Genomic DNA, 17922 nt, shown 5'->3' with positions numbered 1-17922 from the left:
AGGTTTTCTTTTTACGATATGACACTCTCGAAAAAGATAAAAGTTAATTTTTCAAAGTGTATATTAAGTGTACAATGTGATCGTAAGTATGTTTGAATCATTTTTGCAATATATATTATTTATTTAGTTATACAGTAATTAGATGTGCGTATTAGGATACTAAAAGTACAAGTCCGTTGCACCGCCGAATGAGGGTTGCGTTATTTTAGATTTTTAGAAAGCTTCAAAAAATGGCGCATTGGTTAAATGGCGGTAGAAAGTTTGCCGTCGTAAACCGCTGGGCGTAGTTCTTGATCGGGGTTAGTTTCCTTTTCTGCTGACACAATGGGGTCTTGCAACGAAGAATCGGAAGATGAACCTGGAGTCTCTGCCATTAGGGCTCTCGGGTCTCTCTTTAAGTTGACCGAAGTCTTTCTCTGGTAACCGCTCTTTCTCGCCTCCATTATCGCCGGAAGATTAGGGAAATCTAAAATAGAAGAAAACAGCTGATTTTACTTTGAACACAAAGCTCTGTTTTACGTTTTTTCTTTTTCTTTTCGATTGTTTTGGTATTGACAATAATTTTAATGGTTGCGTTACAGGGACGATGAGACGGAAATAGCTAGACGACTGGAAAGTCGTGTAAGTCTCTAATTTCACTGTTTCGAATTTCAGCATTGATAATTATTGAATTCTGTTTGCTCCCTGGTTACTTTCCATCCTATCTACTAATTTCTTTGTTTGTTTTAACAAGTTAGCACTTGATGCTGATGATGCCAATAACGAAAAACCCGTGGAGAAAATCTGTTCTACAATCAGTGGCAAGTGTTTCATTCATCATCTCTCTGTAGCCTTTATTTCTTTAATTTTATTTTAAGTTGAGGTATTTGTGGCATAATCATGCATTTTGATTGATGCTATAGAGTCAGGAGTGCTTTTTTTTCGGGCAGGTATCAGCTTATTACCGGAGGATATCGAACTTACTGAACAGATGAATGCTTTGGGCCTTCCTCTTTCATTCCACACAAACAAAGAAGTAATTCAACATACAACTTCTGTACATTACTTGGGTTAAATTATGATATTCCTCCTGTAGTCAACATGCTGACATTTTTATACCTCCAGAAGTGTATGTTTGATTAATTAATTTCAACGGTCTTTATCTTCGGTGAATGTTATAAAACGGTGAACTACATCGCCAAGTTAGTGTACAGCAATGTTGTGTCAATTCTACATCAGTACCACGTTAAGGTATAGTTTAGCCCATTACATAAATAAGCTATTGCACATCTTTTTCATCCATTATTTTGGCCATATACTCTTACAGTTATTGCTTATTGGAAATTATCATGCAGTAAGTGTACCATGTGTTCTGTTGTATTTCTTCTAGAACAGTTGCAAGTATTAAGATCAGATCCATATATCTATTGCATGAGTATGGCATATATAGCATCATTTCTCTCTCAAGCTGTTGAGGGGTTGGCTTATAAATGACGTGGAAATATGATTTTTCTGGAAGAAGAATAGCTAAATGGATTGAAACGTTTTTGTGCATTACAATAATATCATTTTGTTGGAAATGGTTTTTTTCCCTGAATTTATCCTTAGTCGTGATGTTTGGCCTTGTAGCCAAAGAGAATTGGAATCACCATGGGTAAAAGAAAAGCAACTGTCAAGCACTCTAGAATTCAGCAAGGATTTCTAGACAAAGAAGTGGAGTTTCCTAAAGCGAGCATGAGGGAGGAGATTATAGCTAATAATACTTTCAACGATGACGCAATAGGTTCTCTATGCTGCTATTCTATGGTGAATCAAAGTGAGACTTCTGATCGTGATGTGGTGTTGGATACCAATGAAACCCATGTCATCTTTGATGGAGATATTTCACGTAATTCAAGTGGAGTTATCAGTGGTGCTATTGAAGAACAATTTTGTGATGTTACGTGTGATATTGTGCTGAACAATGGGGGAGACCATGAATTAAGCTCAGATGATGCTGTGCTGGGGGATCATATAAAAGTTAGATCGAGTTCAATTGGTTTAGATAAGGATCATTCTTCAAGACTGTGTACCACAGGTCTTGATGTTGGCCATGGCAAGCAGGAGGAAGTTGAACCATCTATGGAGTCGGAAGGTTCTTCCACAACTTTCCAAGATACTGAAGTGCAGAACATTGACGTTGATAGTGGCATTGGACTACCAGAAGTAGCTGAACCATGTCATATGGGAGCGGACTATAATGAAAATGATCAAGTTGTTGGATGTATTCATGAATCTGGAGACTGGATGGTGTACTGGGATTCTTTTTATATGAGAAACTACTTCTACAATATAAAGTCACAGGAGTCTACTTGGAATCCTCCTTCAGGGTTGGAACATTTTGCATCATCTGATGCCAATTTCACTCCTAATGAATCAATTGCCGAAGTTCCCAAAATGGATGTATTAGAAGATGTAAAATCAGAAGATATTTGTGGGGTGCTTGGTGATACCAAGTGTATGAACTTACTTGGCGATAATGTTCACTGCCAACCACCTGATGCACTGTTGGAGGGCTCTAGTAGTTTATTTGAGGGCTCCGAGAGTAGTGCATTTGTCAATACTTCAGTTAACTGCAATAAGGATGAACCTCAAGCGTGGCTGATGAGTTGCAGAAATACCAGGGAAAATATTGGACGCAGGTTCTTGACCTCTTTTCTATGATTTCTATTTCTAATTTGTTTTTCTCTTTTACCTATTCGAGTAATTTGTTTGGAGAGGAATATTGATTAATATTGTGGTTTCAGTTGTGAAGGTCATGCCAAGCAATCATGTTGTGAGAATTGCACCAACGGTTCCCAGCTCATTGTTGCACATGATGCTTCTGAACAAAAGACATTCAGCCATCACAAACCTAGTAATATGCACTCACCCGGGATAGATTATGTCACCATAGACGACGATGAAGGCACAGCAGGTTTAACTACTAGCGGGTACCATTTAGAATCAGAATTGTGGCTGGACCTATTAGCTTTCTTATCGAACCACTAATTTCTCTAATGTTTGGGCTCCCTTGCTGTGTTTCCAGTGTTTCTCTTATGCTTCAGCAGGAAGATCATATCGATGGTGATATGCATTTTGGAAATGGACCTATCATTTGTACACTGGGTACCGATCAAAATCTTTCTGTAAGATATAGGAAAAAGAAAACGAAAAGAACACGCAGACGCGCACAATTATCTGATAGAAATGAAGGTTTAATTTTCTGCCTCCACTATGCCTGCAAAATTCTTAGTTTTGACATCAGTAAACATTTTATTCACACTCGACTCCATAAAGTTTCTTGAGTTAGGTCTTTTTCCCAGCATAAAGAGGAATATCAAATGATTCTGGCAGAAGTAAATAGACTGAAAGGTTATTTTGTGGATCGGTTAATTATTAAAATATGGCACATTTCCTTTGATTGCAACCTTTTCTATGGTCCAATACATCGGTTCTATTCACAATTTATTTTTGGTCTGAAGATTGAAGATCATATGAATCATGAACTTGACACTCCAGTTAAAAGTTCAGATTATTCCTTAACATATGGGTTGTAAAATGAGGAACTGTACCTGCAAAATTAGTGGTTTGGTGCCTGCATCAGGATTATAAACCTTATTTAGTGCTTTAGTAGTAGTATTCAACAATGTGTCTGACGAGTATGGTAGATGACCAATTTTGGCTGGTGGTGCTTTTTGGTTGTAACTCGTAACACAATTGCTACTGTCAAATTAGTCTCTCTTGGTAGCAGAAAAGATTTTTTAGATGGGCTCATGTTCGAAATAGATGAAATTCCCCAAGATTCTTTTTTCCCTAACACTCTAACACACTAATTTTCTTCTGCAGAATTTCGTTCTTTTGCAATCACTGAAGAGTATCCCACAAGTATTACTAAGTATTGGTGTCAGAGGTATCAACTCTTCTCCAGATTTGATGATGGTATAAAAATGGACAAAGAAGGATGGTTTTCTGTAACTCCAGAGCCTATAGCTAGGCATCACGCCTCACGTTGTGGTAGCAATATGATCATTGACTCTTTCACTGGTGTTGGTGGAAATGCCATCCAGTTTTCCCAAAGGTGATGTTTGGTAATCTTTTCTTTGTCCATCTTCACAAGTTTGCAGGGATAATTAACCCTTTCATGTATCTTATAAGCTCAGATAATTGGTGAGGATTTTGTGCAGTTTATTTTTCATTTATATCAGTGGTTAATGAATAAGTGGTTCTGATCAAATTTGATATGTTATTCTCTTTTACAATTTCTAGAAGATGTTTATTAGAATATTCCGGACAACATCTTTGTTTAATTAATGTTAATGATATTACAGGGCCAAACATGTTATTGCAATTGATATTGATCCAACAAAGATTAGATATGCCCAACATAATGCTGCTATATATGGTGTTGAAGATCAAATAGATTTCCTAAAGGGGGACTTCTTCCGTTTAGCCCCACACCTCAAGGTATTGACCCTTTCTTCTATAAAAATTTGTTTCTTTTTCATGTACATTCAAGTGTGAGATTCTAAGTTTGTGATTTCAAAATTTCAAAATTCTTTTGCTTCGGGCGCTAAGAACCAGCGTTATATTATCAGCTTTTGCACTTTAGATAGTGACAGGTAGTTCATTGTCAGGAGAAGGTATTATCATAAGTATGCTCATTATGTCTGCCTGAATGAGTTGAAACTGTCATAAGATTATCAATTCTTTTACCAGTAATATAGTGGATGCAATTAATTTTGGCATAAGTTGGAATTTTTTGGAGGACAAGTCCAGAATTTTGTGGCATCTGTCTTTTGAATTGTGGCTTTGATCTTGCATATTCTATAATTTACTTTTTTCGAGATGATACAAAAAAGTTATTTATTTCTTGTAATTTGGTTTATATTAAACTTTCCATGCTATACTACCATCTCACTTTTCACTATACTAGAATGTTGTTGGATTCTACCTGCTGCAGGCTGACGTTATATTCTTATCACCTCCTTGGGGTGGCCCTGATTATGCCAGAGTAGATATTTATGACCTGACCAAGCTCAAACCACATGATGGGTAAGCTGTCTGACTTTGATAGTTCGTGGTGAGTTCAGGTTGCCCTATTTTTACCATCCTCTGAGCTTTGCTTTTGCCTGTACCTATGCAGGTATTTTCTCTTTAATGTTGCTAAGAAAATTGCTCCCCTCATTGTCATGTTTCTTCCAAAAAATGTTAATCTCAACCAACTAGCGGAGCTGTCTCTTTCTTCTGATCCTCCATGGTCACTTGAGGTAAGAGTATTCTTTTTGTTTTCAATATTCGCTCTTATGAATTCTTGGCATGCTTAACAAGTGACAGATATTATTGAGGTTGGTTTGGTGCTTTTGTTGGAACAAAAGAATATTAACAATTGCAGAGTTAAGTCAGTAGTTCCTATTGCAAGTTGAATTTGAATTTTGCATAGCTTATGAGTACCTTATCACCTTGTCTCTTATTACATGCAAACACTTGCAATTTCAAACCACTGACCAATAATTCATGCATATGCATTCAAGCTTCACACACACTTAGATCATGAATGTGTACCAACATCTACACTCCTCTCCTAGTCTGGAGAATGATAACTTCTTTTTTTTAACCTCCCATTTCGATGCTATTTTCCCTATAACCTTAACACAAAAATCCTTTCAGAACGTTGCATCTTATAACTTATTTTAAATTCTAATTATTTGCAATTGTGTTTGTAGGTTGAGAAAAACTTTTTAAATGGCAAGTTGAAGGCGATTACTGCTTACTTTAGCAATGACTCCATGAACAAAAACAATGTCACCTAATGCGTGATATCATATACTCCTTTTGAGATTCTCCAGCAATTTGTGATGGGTAAGGTATAAAATGAAGTTGGATGTTTCAGTTTATAGTTCTACCCTAATGGGTATAAGGTATAAAATGAAGTCGCCCTGTATTTTCTCTGGGACATTATATTAAGCTACATGAAACCATTTAAGTTGACGTTTTTGCTGGCATAACAGATGCTTAAATTATTGGCTTGACGAAACATTTTGGCGGACATGGAGAAGAGGAATAGTTCATTGTACAGTCAACAAAACTCTTATAATTGGTGAGACCCTCTTACATTACCAGAAAATGGTTCACAGCTAGTTGGGGAAAAAACATTTAATTTTTGTGGTTGTATTTATGAATTTACTGGACCCACTGAGAGGAAGAAGGAAAGAAAAAAAGAAAAGAACACCGTGACAACTAGTAACATTGTAATCAATATGACGTTAAATCAGTCTCAAATTTGGGGTTTCAATTGAAATATCTCTGAATTAAATTGAACCGAGTTGGCGATGATTTGGAACCCAATCCTATTGGATAGGATAGTTACTCAGTTTCATTCTATATTCTCGGTGGTTACAGAATTTCATTGCTAGATAAGATAAAGATATTTTGCATCTTTTTCTGAATCTGTGATTGGAGTTGGAAAAGTTACAAATACTAATCAGGATGATTAATCTGATATACAATTTGAAGACGGTGTTGTAAATTCGCGAAGAGCGTTTTAGCCTCATTCATTGTTTGTAATACCCTCTCTCTCTCTCTCTTCAATCATGGCTTCCAAATGCTTACAAATATTCTACTGTTCAATATTTACTGTATTTTTCTCTTGTGGTTCTTATTTTGGATGTACAGAATGTGTCATTATTCTCTCATGGGTCGATGTACCAATAGCCCCATTGTACAAACTACAAAGATGGGATATTTTTGTAAGCTTCAGTTAGATCAGATAGAGACTATTACAAATACAAAGTTATTTCCAGTGAAACGAGAAGGCCGTGATGGTTCACGAGCCAACCAACTGCATCCAAGGGATTTGAAGGTATTCCTTTACTATCAAACCAAACCAAACCAATGTCGAGTGCTCTATTTCCGGTCAAACTTGGCATGGCATATAAGTGGTGCAACAATCATTTATGTTCGTTGGTTCTTCCATTATTATGTATAAATGTTAGATGAGAGAATTATAATTTCGTTCTTCAAGAAAAAACAACATAAGTTAAGTTGGTCTAGTACAAAAAAGAGAGTGACAATTTCAATAACTAGTTAAGAAGTCACGAGTTCAATTTATGGTGATCATCTAGAATTTAATATCCTACGAGCTTTCTTGACATACAAATGTTATAAGGTTATATAGGCTGTTTTGTAAGATTAATTGAGGTGCGTGAGCGGATTTGGATAAAAAAAATTGTTCAGAAGAAAAAGGAAAAATAAAAAGAAGGAAAGCTGGGATAAGATTTGTAATATATTTTTGACCTTGAAGTTTGAATTTGAGCCTCACAACTTATTTGTTGCATTAAAGGAGGAGGAAAAAGATATGGAGAAGAACCTATTTTGAAGTCTGTGAGATGATTTTTCATTCTTAAACCTAAAGGGCTAGAAGTCTAACTTTTTAATTCTAACATATACGAGTGTGGAACTTGAAAAGAATAGCAGAAGTTTTCGACATTTTTAAATCTCCGATTAAGCACATATAATACTGAATTTTGTGGGTTAGAAAGTAATTTTCTTTAATACAATAATATAGAAAAAATTTACAGACTTAAAATGAAAAATATAAAAAATGTCTCGTTAATTATGTCGTTAATAACGCGCTTAATATATTTTATTTTGTACACAATCGTTTAGATTTGGTTAAACGAATTTTTTCAAGATTCTTTTGATCCACGATCGTTTAGATTTGTTTATACGATTGTTTAAATTTTGATAAACAGTTTTGATCGTTTAAATTTTGATAAATAATTTTTTTTAATTCTTCTGTACACGATCGTTAGATGTGTCTAAACCATAATTTTTTTTACAAAATCGTTTAAATTTGGTTATTCCAATCTAAACGTTTTTTTTTTAAGATTCTTTATACACGACTATTTTTTGTACACAATTTTAGATTTAGGTAGCCAAATATTTAAACGATGTAAAAAAAGAAAAAGGAAAAGAAAAAAGATGATAGAAAGAAATTGTAGCGAAGAGGAAAATAAAAAGGGAAAGAAAAACCTGAAATATTTAAAAATAATTAAATTCATAAGTTTTGTTACACGGACTGTAAATATTTTAGTGTTTCGTTATACTTATGAAAACTTACCTTATTATTCTCATTTGGACCAAAAATTGAATTTTAAATTTTAAAAGTAAATAATTATATTAAATAAAGATAAAAATATTCTAACAAATACAATCTTTGATTTTACAAATTCAATTGATTATTTTATTTAAAATATGTATTATATAATGTATTACCATTACACAATAATAATAGTTTTTCTAAATTACAAAAATAATTGAGAAATTATCAAAATGATTATATAATAAAATATAACAAAATTTTAGATAGGTGTTTATTTTCGATAGAACTGATCTTTTTATTTATATTTTATATTTTAATTCCTCCAAACTATTTTACAATTAACTCAACCAGTTTTATATTGAGAATTGTTTAAATTATAAATCATCCCAAATCTTCAACCAAATAAGCCTTTTAACTCTTCTGCCTCACTCGATCTTCCTGTCTTGACATGAAGCTTCTCTTATTTAACACACAGCCTATCTTTTGCCACTTTGATACAACCTTATATCTTACAATTGACGTTTCATTATTTATTTAAATAATCACTAGATTCACACCCATTACTTTTGAAATAATTTCTCTCAACTTCCGTAGTTTTCAAGTTTCCTCCGGATCATTAAATTTATTACCACTTTATGGTCAATTCAAGACTTAATCAATAAAATAATACGTTTGTGTAAATACAAAGCGTACGTGAAGAGACATGATTTAACATCTTAACTGGGCAGTAGCAGAGTTGGGTGGGAGTGAAGTGAACCCAAGAATTTGTTTGTATCTACAAGAAGTGATTGATTTCCACACCATTTTAGCCCACAACAGGCAGCAGTACCACAAACACACACACACACACATATTAATACTATTGTAGCTCTCAAAATAATTTCTCCACCACCACAACACGCAACCCTAAACGTCTTCCATTCACCCTCATTATATCTCATCTTTCTTCTTCCATCTCATTAGTACCCCACCGTAGATCGTACCATAGAATACTTTAATTGGGCACGCAGAGGAAAATTACACATAGTGGCCTAAAATAAGAGGTAAAAATTCGTACTTTTTGTTTTTTTCTAAAAGCAATGTTACTACTTTAATATCTAGTATGAGTATATGACATATATCATAGAAGATTAAGTATTCAGCATGATGGGTCGTATTTGAATAGTTAGATAAATTCAGAAGGTGGTGATGTAAGGCAAAAAAACCACTTTTCATTCCCTTTTCAAGAGAGAGGGTGAGAGCCATATTTTTCCTCTACCTTCTGAATTCTGATTCAATGGCTTTTGGCTTATGGACCCTACTTATTCACTGTTTCAGTCAATTTCTTTTATGTTGCTTTTTTGTCAACATTGGCTATCAATTATGGTTTTTTAGCTACTTTTTGTTTAGTATTTGTTATGGAAACTCATAATTAAGCATGCTTGATTCTGAGATAATGGTGCTTCTGCATGCTATTGTTATTGATCTTTTCCTTAATGTCCGCCATTTCTTACGCATTCTTTAACCTTTGTTTTTTCCCCATACATGAAGGAATAGGGAATTTGAAGGTAATTTGCGTTTTGTCTTCTTGTTTAAGTTTTTCTTTTTCTTCTTCTTTGTGTTGATTGAGTGAGCAGATTGAGAGGAGTTGGCAATGGCAATGGCGGAGGCTGGGTTTTCTGTAGGTTCGCGCTTTAGAGCGCGTGATTCTAGTCCTGAGTCTGTTGTTTTCACTCTCGAGTCGAATTATAGCGTTTTCTCTTCTACTTCTGCTAGTGTTGAACGCTGCTCTTTCGCCTCTGATGCTCACGATTATGACTGTCGAAACTCTGAAATTTCCCTGGTAATTTCCTTACTTTCATTTGAAGTAAATTGTTTAGTTGGTTGGTTTGCGTTCTCTTTCGCGGTAATGGAATGTGTAGGTTTTGATATCTTGCATGATATGAACGATTCTTTGACCAGAGATGAGATTATCTCATTCTGCATTTTGCTAAGATATCGATAATACGAAGGAACATTGAGGATTTTTGTTTGTGTTATAAGATTTTGCATGCATAGTTGGAGTTTGAATAATTTTTAAGTACGCTATACTGAATCTTTTTATTAAACTGCAGCATCTGGAAGGGAATATTGAGGAATGTAAAGAAGAAAACAATGGTTCAGATTCTGATCCGGAGGCAACCGATTCCTCTGTGGGAATGGAGCTCAATCGTCTACCCGGAAAAAGAGAGAAAATGAAAGGTATAGAGTTGGTTTTTAGGCTTAAAAATCAAATGTGCAAAAAGAAAAAAAAAGGGTAAGATTGGAAAGGAAAGTGTTAGAGAGATTGACAGAAACGGAAAAAGTTCTTTGAGAGTTTTCACATTGAGTCATCTCAATCTTTTTTCTCACGTTCTCCTTCAATATTGGGCAGTTGAAAAGGAAAACAGCTATATTGATGCGATGAATGGATGCCAACCATTAAATATGGCTAGAAACTCCTTTTCTCTTGCTCTTAAAGGTAATTTGTAATCTCGGCTAAATGATGATTGATAATTGATGCTCTGTCTTGATACTTGGGAAAAAAATATTGTCTTCACCCAACTGTCTTTACAGAATGTCGCGATCGAAGAACTAGATCCGAAGCTTTATCGAATAAGGTAGACAGACAAAGAGCTGCATCATTGGATTTGAATAGTGTCACTGTCTCATCTCCTCATCTGGCAATCACGAGAAAGAGCTCTTTCTCTCCTATAATGTCTGATACTAGTATGCTACAAAGTCCTGCTGTGACGAGTTGTAGGCCTGCCAATGCCGAAATCCAAAAAGGTTGGAACTCAGAAAGAGTTCCGTTACATAAAAATTATAGCTCAAAACAAGCGACTACCACATTCTTGCCTTTCAGTAATGGGAGAACATTGCCATCAAAGTGGGAGGATGCAGAACGGTGGATCTTCAGTCCTGTTTTCAGAGATGGTGTAGTCAGATCTGCTGTCCCTCCACCTCAGAGACGGCCTAAGTCAAAAAGTGGCCCTCTTGGATTTCCTGGTATTGTGTACAATTCATCGTATTCACCAGGAATGCAGATGCTGGAAAGCTCAAAGGAGGTGAATTTCGTGTCTTCACCTTTTACACCAGGAATTATTGCCGCAGATGGGTTGGGAGTTCATTCAAGTGGCCATGAAGCAGACAAACCTGTACAAAATCAGCCTTGCATAGCACGTTCAGTTAGTGTGCATGGCTGTTCTCAAACGAGGAGCGAGTCTTTATTGACTAAATCAGTTGGTATAAGTTTAATTTTCTTTGGATGACATTTTATCATGTTATGATTGAATTAATCATCAGTTTGATTGAAATATAAATAGTTTGCCCTTTTTTCCTGGAGCATGTCAAAAGCAAATTAGATCGTGGATATTGAAAAAAAAATTGAATTATAATGATTTCAATAATTTTCTTATCATTGAAAATTGTCCATTCTAATCTACTAAACATTTAAATGTAGCTCAAAACTCTAATGGAGTCAAAAACTCAACCACAAATATAGCTTGTGGTGTTTCAAGAAAGGACATGGCTACCCAAATGAGCCCAGATGATGACTTTAAATCATCTTTGGAGATTAGACCACCTATCTCTATCGCCACTTCTTCTGTCCAACCCATTAGGAAACTTAAGAGCCTGTCTTGCTCGAAATCGGAAGTCAGGGACGTTGAGGTTGATGGACGTGTTACCTTGACTAGGTGGTCTAAGAAACACAAATCTCGGATTCCATGCAAGGGCCAAGTTCATGATAAAGATGCCGAGCCTGTGATCTGTGCTTGGGATGTTTCAGACACAACTAGGAGCATCTCAAAGTACGTAAATTCATCTACATAATCACATTCATATAAGATGGTCTTGCATCACAAAATAATAATGAAGAATTTTGAAGTGCTTTTAACTATTGAAGAAAGTAATTATTGCATTCAAGGGACGCAGAAAATTTGCTTTTTGCATACCATAAAGGTTGGGACCGGGGTGTTTGATAAACATTCACACTGCCATTAAATTTATGGCAAGAAATATGAATTAGTGAGTTATCTTGCAGAAAATAATATAAAATTATTATTGATGGTTGCATCCTTCATATTTTTGACAGAGTCATGAGAGAGGAGGCAAAGATTACAGCGTGGGAGAATCTTCAGAAGGCAAAAGCTGAGGCTGCTATTAGGAAGTTAGAGGTAGTCTTCAACTCGACCTATGACATTGTGGTGTGTGTGTGTGTGTGTATAGATAGATATGTATGTATGTTTTCAAATGTGGCTTGCAATTTACAGAATATACTGTTTTCTTTATCCTCATAGAAGGCTTTCTTTGGTTCATTCAATTTTTCTCTATATTCACGCAATGTAGTGTTTTAGTAACGCCAAACGTTGGGACTTTTCTTTTTAAATTTATTTCTTCATTCCTTTTTAAGTTGTACTCTACATTTTTACTTTGTTATACCGTGCTGTGCTGATCATTTTTATAGTTTGCCTTGCTTAGTCCTTTCGTATCTCATGGAACTACGTAAATGCAATCTAAGATTCTCATAACTGAAGGTGATAGGGACATTAAAGTTCAGTTACTCACTTATTTGGAAATATATTTCAGATGAAGCTGGAGAAGAAGAGGTCATCATCCATGGATAAGATCATAAAAAAGTTGAAATCTGCTCAGAAGAGAGCTCAAGAAATGAGGAACTACGTGCTAGCTAATCAGATGAGCCAAGTTGATGTATCTTCTGGCAGAAGCCCTCAGAGAACTTCATTAAGTGGTTGCTTCACTTGCCACGCTTTCTGAGGCTGTATCAAGGAAATTACTCCATATGTCAGGTAGCCATAACCTTTCTGCTAAAAGCAAGTCTTTATTCATTCTTTCTCCCTGCAATATCCTCTCTCTTAACCAACCAAAAGAAGGAAAAGAAAGAAAAAAGAAAAAGGAAAGTTTCAATTAAAAAGAGGGGTTTTGAGAAAATCTCTAGTGGCAGATCTTCTTGAATGAAATCTGGTGACCGACAAGCATTGCCAATGGCCGACCAAGTCAACAGTTGGTTGATGTTGAAAGCATGAAAGTTTTATTAGGGATGTAGGGTATATGATACATAAGAATGTCTCTTGATTGTAGCTAGGAGTGATGAATTTCCATCTTATGACATATTTCTAATCCATTCATATTTTTAGCTTGAGTTTCACTCTTTTCCCCTTTGTATGTTTCAGAATTTACCAGAGTTGAAAGACTTGAAATGTTATTTGAAAGTTTAGGAAATGAAATAAAAATATTGTGAAAGTTTAGGGATAAAAATAGAATTTCAAACGTCAATGGAAATGGAAATGGAAATTGAAATGTATTTCAACCTGGTAATTAACATGGAATGATGAGGACAGATGTTAAGCAACAAAATTGATAAAACTATTTTGCAATTGAGAATCATATATGGCATTGATATCATTCACTATACTATTAGACTAACATGAAGGTAAAAAGAAGATGAAAAGTTAATATTAATCTTCTTCTTGCTGTGTTTTTTAGTAGTCAGGTTCGATACAGTCATCTCCATCTTCAAGAATCTCCTCAGGTACGTTTAATTTTCCTAAACGAGTGGAATTAACATAGTCCGTAGGAATGTGAGCGGTGAGTCCTGGCATAAGCAGTCCAATAAACCTTACCCCTTTCATTGCCAAACTCTCGTAGTAATCATAACCCTTCACAAATGGGATTAGAAAACTCCTTACAAGCTCCAACCATGCATTTAAATACTTAGGTATTAGCCATAGCAATGAGAAATAGTTCTTGTTTGGCTGTCCCTTCACAATCTGTACCCAAAAAGAAGAAACAAACATTCAAATATTATTCCTCATAAGTCATTTCTTGAAAAGTTAGAAAAGAGGGTTATTTAGTTTTGTTCTTACTCTGCCTCTGTAAAGGCTGTCAAAATAGATGCACCTTCCGAAGTGTTTATATTTGAAAAGAATGCCATCAGCTGGAAGTCTAGGCACCAAATCACTAAAGTAAACGTATCTATGATACTCGAAGTTGTATTTTTTGATGACGCTTACCATAAACTCTGCAAAATGTCGGTCACCGACTCTCGGTTGCCCGTAGCTGTAGATAGCCTTTATCTTCTCTAGCACCAATGACTCGTCATGAAGGGCAAGTATCGCGACGAAGAGGACAGCAAGAGCTGCACCTAAGCTGTGGCCGGTGAGGATGAACCTTGCATTGGCATTGGTTTTGGCAATGTCAATGAGTTTTTGACGGAGGGTGTAGTAGGCAAATTGGGGGGCGCTGGTGGTTGTTGGAGTGAGTTCTTTAGGCCAACCTTTGCGCTTCTGTAGGCCGAGGGCTTTCATGAAGCCGCTATGAATACGACCAACACCATGAATGTCGTACCAAGAAAAGTCTACATTGACTTGCCAATCGTATGCGTCGAGTGGGGTAGTCCCTCTGAAAGCCACCACTGTTATGTTTGGATCTGAGGCTGTGGTTTGAAACATAAATGCTTGAGTAGTTGCTCGGCTTTGGAAGTCTGAACATTTCCAAATCAACTTCAATTAGATAATCCTCACTATAGGGTGTAGTTTTCTTTTAACCCATTTATCCAAAATCTTATATGACACTGACTTCAAAACGCTCTCTATCTTAACTACGCCAATCTAACCAAATTAAAACCCCTCACCAAGATATTTCTAGTTTTTCTTTCTTGGAGTGAATCAATTCAAACTTCATATCTCGAGATTAACTATTCAAACCTCATATCTCAAGATTAACTATCTTAAACTAATCGAGCAAATTGATATTACGAACACAATGTATCTTATTTTTCCATGAACGCGATAACATTTGAGGATAAAAATTCAACATTTCCTAGTGGTCAAATACATAGGTTTTAGCTGATATTATGAGCTCTACTTTGGAATTTTTAGCATAGTAATCGGAAATGAGGTCACCGACAGTTTTGGGATCATTAATCAAACAAACACCATTCTAATTATTAGCACCATAAGTCCATATAGTCTTACCATTCCAGAAATTGTAGTAACCGAGTAACTTCATCTGCAAGAAAAAGAAAAAAAAAAGCATAATTTCTTCATATTTAACAATCTATATTCATATAACATTAATCAGAATATAACCCTTTTAAAATAGCTAGTTTGGACATATGATTAAGAAAAATACTACTATATATTTTCACAATATATTAAACATAAGTTTACTTCCCTTCGTTTAACAATCTTTTACATTTCGTCTTCTATAAAAAACAAAGTACTGCATTAACGACAGATTTATAGAGGTAGAGATTGATATTTTAACTATTAATCTTAAGATCATTAACAACGTTTCTACAACCCCTTAATTAATTGATAATTTCTACCAACGGATGTGTAGACAAGTAACGGTTTTTACCTTCCAACGGTCGTTGACGACTGATTGGACAAATGGAAGAGATTCGTAAGAGAGTTTGGAAGCCATAACAGTTAGGACACTATAGTATCTGAAAGTGTCGTCAGGGCTTATGGAATTGTCCAAATCTCTTCTCCAATCCGTAAATCCCACAACTGATGTGTAATCTGGCGAACTTTTATTAGGCTGCACCAAAGTCTCTCCTAAGCACAAAATACTCAAACCTCTCATTTTCATCCAAATGTAAATAATTAACCAAAAAAAAAAAAAAGAAAAACACATTTTATCTTCAATAAATTATTACGGGTAAGAATAGTGCTTATAAGCTTAAGTTTTAAAAAATATAATACAAAAACAAAAGTCCCATTTGATATTCACTTCGATTTTTATTCTCAATTTTCTATCTTTTGGTAAACTTTTCACTTTTTTTAAATTCGCGTATGAACTGTAAATTTGATTTTGAAAGCACTTTTAAAGTCAAAGGTTAGATAAAAGAAAAAAAGAAGTAAATGGAAAAAACATTGTCAAATGATACATCTTTGTATAATAAACCATATGAGAAGGTGATCGTAAAAAATAATACCTCTGACGAATTTGAAGAAAAGCTGAGGAATGGTACCATTGAAGGAGATGAAGTTGAAGAGTTTTTGGAGAAAGGCATCCAAGTTAGCGAGCGGAATAGCGATAGTTAGAATGAGTATCTGTAATAACAGGGAGACGAAAATTATTAGACGATCAGCAAAGCTTCTGTAAGAGTCTTCTTTACCATCAGGACAATCCATCAACTTCCTCTTCTTGAACCCAAAAGGAAGTATGAACAGAATCAGATCAAAAACATTTGCATTATGTGGCTTCAATATCACATAATTTTTACTAAACTCATGTTCTTTCCAAACCATTTTTTTTTCTGTTCTTCCTTAGTTTTGTTTATAGTTGGCTATAAAACATCACCTCAAAACGCTTTAATTTGATTCATGTGTGTATAAAAAAATATGGTTGCTGAAGTTTTATATATAGTGGCAATCCAATGTTGTATCTATGTAAAAGGTAATTTATATAAAAATACAATGAACTAAAAATTAGTTAACCATTCTTAAAGTTTAAATATCTAATTGAACAATATCGTGAAATAGTGTAAATCTAACACATAATTAACTCAATTGGTTAAGTATGTATCGGTCTAAAGGTTAAGCTAAGGTAAGCTTGGATCAATAGTATTAAAATAATTACCGTTATCGGATGTTCAAAGTTCAATTATCCAGCCGATATTTATTGTATTTGTACTGCAAAACATAAAATGTCAAAGGTTGTTTCCTTTTAAATCTCTACCATAGTATTAACCATTAAAATGAAGAAAGATTTATGGATCACTTTTCATACTACAGAACAATTTGATGTGGTGAATAAAAATGCACATAAATATCTTTAAGTGTCAAAAAGCAAAACCTATGCAGATAAATATTATTCTTAATTTGTTGGTCAACCATAAATTTTATGGTATTTTTGGTTCTCCACCAACTTTAATATATATACTAATTTAAACCCTTTACTTTTTTCATTAAAACAAATGATCTTTTAGTTAATTAAAAAGAACGAAAAGAAAATTGACTCAGCTTTTTGTATGATCCCAATAGGTAATTAAAGTTGTCAATTCTTTTATATATATGTATATATATGCATCGATCCATCATTTGCCTAAACTAGAACTTAGCCAATAAATTAGACAAACTAAATTTGACGATGGTTTTAATCTTGATATCAAAGCTACCACATTTAAATCTTGATATATATATAAAAAGTGGGTGCGTTCTACGTCAAAACCTTAGAAAAAGGACATTATATTTTTGAATGAAATACATATTGTTGTTCATAAGCTTGGCCTTGGACTTTCTTCTAACTTTCTACTTAGGATTTGAATGCCAATTTTATTAGAATAATCTTTTTCCTTCATGGGAGAGACAGAGGGAGAAATTGATAGAGGTGGGTCGGTCTTGAATTAAGAAAAGTCATCTACTTTTGTAAGTATAATGGCCAATATGATTTTACATGATATGATGGGTTGACTTTTTGTTTAATCTACAAACACTTTGTATAAAATCTGCTGTCGAATTATGTTTTAGTTCGACAGCAACATTCATTGTCCAGAGGATTAATTCAAAAGTTTAAAATTTTAGTTCTTTTTAAATATAGCAAAATAGCTAACACTTCTATCAATGTCTATAACCGTTTATGGGTGTCTATTATCTTAAAAATTTGCTATATTTATAAATATTTATAATAGTTTTGTAATTTATAATAATTTTTCTTTACTATTTCTCATTCAAACTCACGATTCTACTATGAAATCTGAAAAAGAAAAGACTTCCATGCTCTTTTGTATTTAGTTTAAAAATTTGTGAGAATATTTACAAATATAGCAATTTGACTCAAAATAGTAAAATTCG

At 34.4% G+C, this 17922-nt stretch overlaps 3 protein-coding genes across 18 annotated transcripts; 2 read left to right on the top strand and 1 right to left on the bottom strand.

Moving 5' to 3' along the window:
• Nucleotides 1–142: 142 nt before the first annotated feature.
• LOC103493545 (uncharacterized) lies at nucleotides 143–7262 on the top strand. 12 transcript variants are annotated; one of them, XR_007822589.1, is made up of 14 exons: nucleotides 144–419; nucleotides 582–621; nucleotides 734–800; nucleotides 930–1015; nucleotides 1609–2660; nucleotides 2766–2951; nucleotides 3047–3213; nucleotides 3847–4078; nucleotides 4329–4464; nucleotides 4934–5052; nucleotides 5144–5267; nucleotides 5724–5859; nucleotides 6009–6097; nucleotides 6673–7262. XR_007822589.1 is itself a non-coding variant. In XM_051087897.1 (13 exons), exons 1-12 carry the CDS (start codon nucleotides 325–327, stop codon nucleotides 5808–5810), a joined length of 2391 nt encoding a protein of 796 aa, XP_050943854.1. In that variant the 5' UTR covers nucleotides 144–324; the 3' UTR covers nucleotides 5811–5859; nucleotides 6009–6318. The 12 variants fall into 12 exon arrangements, 2 of the variants coding, with proteins under 2 accessions (XP_050943854.1, XP_008452558.2); XR_007822590.1 differs by having other exon boundaries at nucleotides 5724–5864; XR_007822592.1 differs by having other exon boundaries at nucleotides 5724–5918.
• Nucleotides 7263–8842: 1580 nt separating this feature from the next.
• Nucleotides 8843–13268, top strand: LOC103493546 (uncharacterized). Of its 5 annotated transcripts, none has more exons than XM_008454338.3 (8): nucleotides 8843–9144; nucleotides 9718–9923; nucleotides 10195–10321; nucleotides 10494–10580; nucleotides 10676–11344; nucleotides 11562–11910; nucleotides 12195–12276; nucleotides 12689–13268. In XM_008454338.3, the coding sequence occupies exons 2-8, from the start codon at nucleotides 9735–9737 to the stop codon at nucleotides 12875–12877; spliced, it is 1692 nt and encodes a 563-aa protein (XP_008452560.2). In that variant the 5' UTR covers nucleotides 8843–9144; nucleotides 9718–9734; the 3' UTR covers nucleotides 12878–13268. The 5 variants fall into 5 exon arrangements, with proteins under 5 accessions (XP_008452560.2, XP_050943852.1, XP_050943853.1 ...); XM_051087895.1 differs by having other exon boundaries at nucleotides 8845–9144; nucleotides 9857–9923; XM_017045788.2 differs by lacking the exon at nucleotides 8843–9144 and adding an exon at nucleotides 9234–9335.
• A 334-nt stretch (nucleotides 13269–13602) lies between these two features.
• Nucleotides 13603–16377, bottom strand: LOC103493548 (triacylglycerol lipase OBL1-like). Its single transcript, XM_051087702.1, has 5 exons — nucleotides 16062–16377; nucleotides 15482–15681; nucleotides 15097–15130; nucleotides 14134–14603; nucleotides 13603–13890 (listed from the first exon to the last, which is right to left on the bottom strand). Exons 1-5 carry the CDS (start codon nucleotides 16375–16377, stop codon nucleotides 13603–13605), a joined length of 1308 nt encoding a protein of 435 aa, XP_050943659.1.
• Nucleotides 16378–17922: the final 1545 nt, after the last annotated feature.

Source organism: Cucumis melo, chromosome 7 (genome assembly GCF_025177605.1).
Source record: "Cucumis melo cultivar AY chromosome 7, USDA_Cmelo_AY_1.0, whole genome shotgun sequence".
NCBI classification, from domain to species: domain Eukaryota; kingdom Viridiplantae; phylum Streptophyta; class Magnoliopsida; order Cucurbitales; family Cucurbitaceae; genus Cucumis; species Cucumis melo.
This window is presented reverse-complemented; position numbering and strand designations above follow the sequence as displayed.

Coding starts and splice junctions, on each gene's coding strand:
- LOC103493545 (XM_051087897.1), top strand. CDS start 325: ATGGGGTCTTGCAACGAAGAATCGGAAGATGAACCTGGAGTCTCTGCC. Junction 801..929: donor AATCTGTTCTACAATCAGTG/GCAAGTGTTTCA, acceptor TTTTTCGGGCAG/GTATCAGCTTATTACCGGAG. Junction 5,268..5,723: donor ATCCTCCATGGTCACTTGAG/GTAAGAGTATTC, acceptor TTGTGTTTGTAG/GTTGAGAAAAACTTTTTAAA.
- LOC103493546 (XM_008454338.3), top strand. CDS start 9,735: ATGGCAATGGCGGAGGCTGGGTTTTCTGTAGGTTCGCGCTTTAGAGCG. Junction 9,924..10,194: donor GAAACTCTGAAATTTCCCTG/GTAATTTCCTTA, acceptor ATTAAACTGCAG/CATCTGGAAGGGAATATTGA. Junction 11,345..11,561: donor TTTATTGACTAAATCAGTTG/GTATAAGTTTAA, acceptor ATTTAAATGTAG/CTCAAAACTCTAATGGAGTC.
- LOC103493548 (XM_051087702.1), bottom strand. CDS start 16,377: ATGGTTTGGAAAGAACATGAGTTTAGTAAAAATTATGTGATATTGAAG. Junction 15,682..16,061: donor TTTCTTCAAATTCGTCAGAG/GTATTATTTTTT, acceptor TTTTGTGCTTAG/GAGAGACTTTGGTGCAGCCT. Junction 15,131..15,481: donor TCGTCAACGACCGTTGGAAG/GTAAAAACCGTT, acceptor TTTTTCTTGCAG/ATGAAGTTACTCGGTTACTA.